Consider the following 8,305-nt stretch of genomic DNA (forward strand, 5'->3'; position numbering starts at 1 on the left):
CCGAGCCCTTCATGCAGCGGCCAGGTCGTATCACAACCAACGACACACACACACACACACACACACACACACACACACACACACACACACACACACACACACACACAATATGCAGTTACGTTTGTGGGGGGGGGGGGGGAGGGGTAGGGGTACCTTTGAGCCAGGTAGAGTGCATAGGTAGTGTGCTCCAATTGTCATGAAGAAGAAGAAACCTTGATAGCCTTAATGTACCATAAGTAGGGAAATTTATGTAGACCAGACTGTCGGTAAGCTTGCATATTTGTCCCCAACAGAGGAGTGGGGCTTGTTAATTAGTGAGGGATTATGGGTAAATTAATCCCCTGCATGTAATTGCCTCTGTAATTATCCTTTGTTCCTTATGACATACGCAGCACACACACACACACCTCGTAAGAAATCGCGCATTTAAACACCCAAATTAAAAACCTACCAGAAGCCAGGACATTGAGCGCTGCCACTGATAACATTGACTTGGTAAGCGCACATGTCAGGCAGCTCCATGGAGATACGCCCAAAGAGCAGCGATTGGTCTGGGTTTTGATTGACGAGAAGGACTGGTAAGAAGCGACTCCCTGATTGGTGAAGCAACACAGATGACACTCTCTATTGCACCTTCTCGTTTTGGACTTTGGATCGCATTTTGGTCTCTACCAGCATCGACATTTTTGTCTCTCCCAGCATCGACATTTTGGTCTCTCCCAGCATCGAAATCTTGTCTCTCGACATCGACATCTCCTCGCCCCTTCTTTTGTTGGACACCATCGCGAGCGATCGTGTGCCGACACCTTGCTGGAGGTTGTGAAGAGAAAGAGCAACGGACTGAGAACTGCGGGTTTCCAAGCAGGAACGGCGAGTGGACAGGCATGGCCCGTTGTGAAACGAGGGCGAACTGACGCCAAGGTCTGACTCCAAGGTCCAAGGTCGGACCGAGGTCTCCCCGCCAAGGCCGGAGCTGCGTCCGGATTGCGCGCACGCGGGCCTGAGACAATTCCTGACAATATTCGGGAGCCGCTCGCAGATAAGTGCCAACCACACCTTTTATTTTTATATCATTATATTCCCCTTTGTCTGTGTACTGAGTCTGAGCGGGGATGTCCCATTTAGGATTTTATTTACCGTGCATTATTTCGTATTACCGGCATTTCTTTTAATAAAGCCGGCATTTATATTTGTACAGTAAATCCTGAGTCGGCTCACATTAATTATTACAGGGTGAAGACTGCCGGTGGGATCCATGAAGATAAGTGCTCCGGCTTCTCCACCACGCGTATTCTCCGCTATATTTTGACTGAACGCCTCTGAGTTAAAGCCCATTCGGAAATCTGTTTCCTTGGTAGATTTTAATGACCAGGAACGCGACAATACACACACGTATACAATAAACACACACACAGATATACAACACACACACAGCTTTACAACATACACAGATATACAACAACACACCCACACACACAGATATACAACACACACACACAGATATACAACACACACAGATATACAACACACACATATACAACGATATACAACACACACACACAGATATACAACACACACACAGATATACAACACACACACACACACACACACACACACACACACACACACACACACACACACACACACACACACACACACACACACACACACACACACACACACACACACACACACACACACACACACACACCATCATCATCCGACAGCCCAGAATGTGTCGCCTTCACTGGTAGTGGTAGTCCTGGGATGTCGGCACGGGGTGGTGAGAAAATATAATTATCAGGGATTAAAAATGTGCAACAGTCGTGAAAAAAAAAATTTCAAAGTTTTCCGAGAACACAAGTGAAGTAGCTAATCTTTGTCTTGGCCTCGACAAGAGATACATTTGGCAAAATGAAGAGGGTACGGTATAAGAGGTATGGTATATACTATATAGTTTGTGACGACAAATGTCTTCGAGGACGAGATTGGGGCCGATGCAGGACCACCCTTGGCCTGGGCGCGTAGCCGGTTTGAAAGGCTTGGCCACAGAAAGGGCTGGGACATTCCGGACATTCCAGCCATAGAATTGCCGCAGGATTAATCTCCCTCCACGGCATTTCCACGCCGACCGCGCTCACCGAGTAGCTGCCAGAGGCCCGAAATACACCTTATTCCCTCGCACGCAAAACGAGTCCCAAAAGAACCAGAGCTTTGTTTCATTCGGACCCAAGCGAGGAAAGAAACACAGAAACTCATTCTACTTACATTTTTTACCTTTACGTATGAATTGTTCTTCAGAATTCAATCATTCGAACGTACCGCCAATTGTTTCAATATAAAAAAATATATATATATATATATCGTGGAAAACGATAATCAGCGTGGAAGGCGAAGTGGAAAAGAAAAAAAACCGACAGATAATGCGCACACAATCACGCAGCCGTTCCGGGCCGCCCGAGCCGCCACCCGCCCGCCGTGTTTTGTGTTCACAGCTGTCGGCGGGGTCGGCGCGGCGCGAGTCTGAGGCGGCGCGTGAAAAGCCAAACTGGCGCGCGATTCTCCGTCTCTCAGGGCGCCGGTCTTTAGCTTCGCATCGGGATTAGCTAGTCCGGGCGGTTCGCGGGAGGACTCCGGGGCTACCAATTACCTGCATCAAGCCCTCCCCCAACTCACTTTCCCGTCGACGCCTTCGTCGTCCCTCGGGTGTTCATCACTCAAGGAACAACACCGTCATGTCCGACCGTGGAAATTTTTTTCATTTCACCACAAAATTAAGCACCGAGCGCTTGCTCGAGAAACTCAGGCCAAAAAAAACAACCATCCTGAAGATCAGATATTCATTTTATTAAAATATATGCTATATTAGTTAAACAATTTAACCGTTCCAGTTTACATGTATACCCTCCCCCTTTTGCCCCCTCTGACCCCATTGCCCACCACACGAAGTAACAAGTTACTGGAGACATTTTTGTTCAGTTTTTTTTGTTGTTTTTTTTGCATCCACACATTTCTGACCAACAATCGAGAGAGGGCCCCATTCAATCATTAAGGCCTCGAGCAACGTAGCTTGCTAGCTCTACATACGGTTAACACACCACGGCCGTGTTTGCATCCTCCGCAGCCACCAAGGGAAAACAAAAATGAGGTAGATCAAACAAAGGTTGACAGCAAACGGTTGCGTTATCATCAGTCTGGAAGCATCGTCCAAATAATCCGTCGCCAAAAATCCAATCAAGCTCGACTGGATGATCCTCTAAACCCCATCTAGAGATTCCAAAAAAACAAAACCTCGCCAAAGATCAACTCAAGCTCGACTAGATGATCCTCTCAACCCCATCTAGAAATTCCAAACAAAAACCCATAACAGCTAAACACTGGTGTTCGGAAGCGTTAAATGGCAAATGGAACTATGGAATTCTGGCAAGGCTGCAAGAAAAAAAAAAAAAAAAAGGTTTATGGACAGTGGTGGGAAGAGAGAAAAAGAAAAACCCATGGAATGTCCACAATGCTCCAATAGACAGAAAAACAGAGTGGGGGTGAGGGAGGGCGTCAGAAATTCCACAGCATGGCTTGGTATGTCTCACCGCAGGCTGGCGACTGCAAAAGCAAGACGGGACTGGATCAGCGAGCTGTTAAAGGACCTCTTCAGAAATAAAACAAATAAACCAAAACCCTCGAGTTACGGCCTGGCCGCGGATCTCAAGTGCGTGCGGATGGTGGCGTCTGCTCATTTTGTCTGTGACAGGTGCCGCGGCTATCAATTCCGAAAAGGTGCGACGCACAGATTTCCCAGGACAATGGATCCTGCATAAATCAAGCGGCCGAGGAAGAAATTAATATACGCCAAATCATGGCGACGGGTCTCCGCAAACCAAATTCCATTCGACGGGATAGCGGGCCATCGCCGTCGTCCAGGGTATTCCAACCTCCCAAACTTCATCAATAATTCTCTTTTCCTGGCAAACACTCGGCGTTAGAAAAAGGTAGAGAAAAACAAACAAACAAACAAATGAAACATTTGGAATGAATGAAATGCGATGAATGAATATTAAAAAGAAAAACTTGAAGGAAAGCTCAGAAAAGCTGTACAGTGCATAGTTTCAGGCAAGCGAGTTCAACGGTCAGCACCTTAATGGCACAGGTGTTGTGATAAGACTGTATACTACAAAGCAGCTCATCCTTCAGCGCTCCTGCAAAACAACTGTTCACACTCACAATGGCTAGCTCCAGCTTCATTTCAGTCCCAAAAAATATCCCACCATCTTCATCAGGAAACTCAACAGGTCATGCCACGTCGGCTCACTTCGACCGACTCTAAGGGCCTTTTATAACCCGTGGGCCACGTGCACCGACAGGTACGGCCGGGTGGAAGGGATTCTCTTGCGTTACAGATGAGCAATCACTGGGCATTTTGGCATATTCCTACCCAAAATTGTGACCCGGCACAAAATCGTGACCCGACACAAAATTGTGACCCGACACAAAATTGTGACCCGGCACAAAATTGTGACCCGACACAAAATTGTGACCCGGCACAAAATTGTGACCAGACACAAAATTGTGACCCGGCACAAAATTGTGACCCGGCACAAAATCGTGACCCGGCACAAAATCGTGACCCGGCACAAAATCGTGACCCGGCACAAAATCGTGACCCGGCACAAAATTGTGACCTGACCCAAAATTGCGACCAAAAGTGACCTGGCACAACCCGAGAAGAGGCTGGAAAGAATCTGAGCTCAATTAAAAAAAAAAATGGCAGGACAACATTCCATGCTGTCTTGCAGCATCATCTCGGCCGGTCACTCTCGGTCATCTGCCAGAGACCGAGATTGAGGACCTTCAGGCATGGAAGCTGCGTGATGCGTTCGAGGCCACGCTTGGTGATCCTTGTACAGCCGTAGAGGTCGATGCCCGTGAGCTGAGTAAGATGATCGGCGATAAGTTCCAGTCCTTTGTCAGTGATGCGCGTGCACTGCCCGATATTGAGCGTCCGCAAGTTTCCCATCTGGCGCACCATCCGGTTGAGGCCCGCGTCGCTGATGTGGCACGAACACAACGACAGGGACGTCAGGTGATAAAGACCCTGCGCCACGTGTGCCAGGCTCTGGTCGGCGACCTTGTCGCAGAAGGACAGGTCGAGGTCGCCGAGCTGGAGGGTGCCAGTGGCCAGGTGCACGATGCCCCCATCGCTGATGTTGTCACAGGAACGAAGATTGAGCATCCGCAAGCTGGGCATGTGAGCCAGATGGACCATACCCGAATCGGTGATGCCACCGCAGAAGCTCAAATTGAGCACCTTGAGGTGCTCAAGACCCCGGGCCACGTACTTGAGGGCCATATCACTCAGTTTCTGACAATCCTGCAAGGTGAGCTGCTCGAGATCTTTACAACCTTCTGCCTCCATAACCCCCGTCAGGTGTGCGATGCCCGTGTCCGAGACATAGCGGCAACTGCGCAGGTTCAGACTCTTTAGACGTCGCAGCCCCCAAGCAATCAAGAAAAGACCCCAGTTAGTGATGTTAGTGCAGCCTGCCAGGTCCAGGATCTCGAGGCCTTTGAGGTGCTGCGCGATGCGTTCAAGGCTGCTATCGGTTATTTGCTTACAGAGGCTCAAGTTGAGGACGGTGAGAGTCGGAACGTCATGAACGAACGCGTGTCCAAGGCCCACGTCGGTGAGGCTGTAGCAACCGCTCAAGTTCAGGCTCTCCAGACTGGGTAGGCCTTGCACCACGTAACTCAAACTGCGACGGAGGCTCAGGATCTGGACACGGCCGATCCCGCGGCGCTGGAGGGATGGGAAGAGGGAGGGATTCGCGCGCCGCAGATGCAGCCTCGCCTCGACGCCTCGCCACACCGAGCGGTGGTACGCGGCGTCCCGCCATGCCGTGCACACTTGCGCCGCCCTCCCTTTATCCCGCACGTCCAGGTACCCGAAGATGAGTGCGAGGATCTCCGGGAAGAGGCAGGAGACGTGAGCGTCCATCGCCGACGCATCCGTGGCCGGCGGGCCCGGCCCGAGCCTCGCCCGTTGCGAGCTGCGCAACGGTGCTGTTGATTGCGTCATCGCGTACATGCTACGCCAGTGCGTCGGGTTACACGCCATTTCACTGAAGCAGTGAAGCTTCGTCAGCAAGCTGGACCGTACGTAATGTGTGGAACTCCGTGTTCGTTTTCGGGGTTCAATGACTTTTTGTTTAAAAAAAATCCTAAAACGTCGTGTGTACGGTCAAATACGCTTTAATTTACCTCAAACACCTTCATTATTTGCATTTACTTACAAACAGTATTTGTGACAAAAAAACCGGATATCGAAGCTGAGGCAGCAGTGTTCAGGCAATACACCGCTTATACGAAAACGACTCTAACTCCCACCTTGTTGAGTTTAAATACCACGGAGTTGCGAGCAGTAATCGTTGCTTCAAATGTAGTATCAGGTAGTTTAGTACCTCATTCGAATGATTTCGGTGCAAATGGATTCGACATGTAAGACGTATTTTTCACCAAAGAATTATCCTTTCTCTTTCATAATATTTAATGGTATGATTTCCAGAATATTTTATTGGTTTAAATCTGTTCTTTCACTGACGTATTTCACTTGAATATACAAAAGGTTTCCACATTAAATTTTTTGCCAAAAGCTGCTGATCTCCACCAGCTGAGGTTTAATTGTATTTCAAATGCAGGATCTTCACACCTCATAGTCAATTGGTAATCAGAAAGTAACCATTAAAAAATGGTGGGGGGGAAAAATCCAATTTCTGGACTCTTAAGATCTCAAGTCAGCCACCTTAAACGTTAAGCCGACACCAGGATGTTTCACGGGGGGTAGGGTGAGGCATCAACATTAATGTGTGTGTCGTCCTTCAGATGGATATTAAACTGTGTGTCCCGTCTTCCGGCATTAGTTGGTGGACATGGTCCCATGGTGTTCTTCCCACTGTGGCACCCTGAACAAATTCCAAATTCTGCCCTGACCTCTTGTCTCACAGTGGCGACCCATCCAGGATTGTAACCGCAGCCAAAGAAACTGCTTGCTCTCTGGTTCATGATCTGATATGATCACTCAACTATGGGAATACTGATACTTCTCTGTCCGTAATTGTTTCAGGTCCTAAATCTCAATAAAACATAGGGGCAATACCCATGGCACTCACCTGGTAGAATAAAATATAAAAAAATACACTGACTAAAGGTATTTTAAACTAATTTGAATGGTTTCTAGAAGACAGGGCAGCATGTAGAATTATACTAACATAATCATAAGACTTTAAACAAACAATCAAAAAAATACCTATTCTGGAGGGCAACCCCTTCCCCCCCCCCCCCCCCCCCTTCCTCAGCCCCCTCCGCCACCCACCCCCAAGTTCCATCGAAATATTGTGTGTAGTTTCAGAGAAAAAAGCAAATTCCTATTTTGGTCGGTCAAACCGGGATCCACTTTGACCCCCTTAAAACCCGATATTTTTAATGCCGTGAACAAACTTTAGTCACAACACAACAAATATCATTTGTGCCAAATTTGGTCGCAATCCTATCAGCGGTTTCGGAGAAGAAGTTTCAAGTGTTTACGGACGGACGGACAGATGGACGGACAGACTGACGGACGGACGATGTGCCATCCCATAAGCTCCCCTGAACTCCTTTCCAGGTAAGCTAAAAATGAAGTCAAGACTGTTTCCCTGGACAGATCTCAGGCTTTTGACGCAGGCATCCTACTCTGCTTCCCAAGATAACTGCCTGTGAGATACAAAGCCACCCTCATGTTGGCTTTCTGGCTTCCTCCACATGAATATTCTTTGTATTGTTATATCAATGGACTGCTTTCCTCTCCTCTTCCGTCACACATTGGAGTGCACCAACGCAAAGTCTTGTGGTCAGTTCACTCCTTCGCATACAGAAATGATCTTCCTGATGCTCTGGAAGACCCTCACATCCTTTTTGCATTGAACTCCCCTTGTGCTGTGCAGTATATGCGTACCATCCCACTGACAGCCAGATAGCAGCTGCATCTCTTTCTTCTGATCTGAGATTCTAGTCTGAGAAATGGAATACGTCTTTCAATTCTGGCAAATCCCACAGCCTCACCTTGTCAATGTGGAAGTATTGTTACGGTCGCGGGTTTCAGGGTCCACTACAGGGGAAGCCTTGGCCTCCTGCACTACCGAACATGAAGGCCACCGAGCATGGATAACTTCATGATTCGGCGGGTTGCTAATCAACTGCAAACACCATTTAGTTGACCAAATCCCCCACGGTCCTCCATCTGACATCTGTTTACCTGGGGATGACATGGCTTTCT

The 8,305-nt window shown here is 48.3% G+C and overlaps 1 protein-coding gene across 1 annotated transcript; it reads right to left on the bottom strand.

Moving 5' to 3' along the window:
- Nucleotides 1-2,826: 2,826 nt before the first annotated feature.
- LOC144889367 (F-box/LRR-repeat protein 14-like) lies at nucleotides 2,827-6,089 on the bottom strand. Its single transcript, XM_078769565.1, has one exon. It carries the CDS (start codon nucleotides 6,077-6,079, stop codon nucleotides 4,793-4,795), a length of 1,287 nt encoding a protein of 428 aa, XP_078625691.1. The 5' UTR covers nucleotides 6,080-6,089; the 3' UTR covers nucleotides 2,827-4,792.
- Between the last annotated feature and the right edge of the window lie 2,216 nt (nucleotides 6,090-8,305).

This window comes from Myxine glutinosa, unplaced genomic scaffold (assembly GCF_964187855.1).
Source record: "Myxine glutinosa unplaced genomic scaffold, kmMyxGlut1.1 SCAFFOLD_3127, whole genome shotgun sequence".
NCBI lineage: Eukaryota > Metazoa > Chordata > Myxini > Myxiniformes > Myxinidae > Myxine > Myxine glutinosa.

Coding starts and splice junctions, on each gene's coding strand:
- LOC144889367 (XM_078769565.1), bottom strand. CDS start 6,079: ATGTACGCGATGACGCAATCAACAGCACCGTTGCGCAGCTCGCAACGG.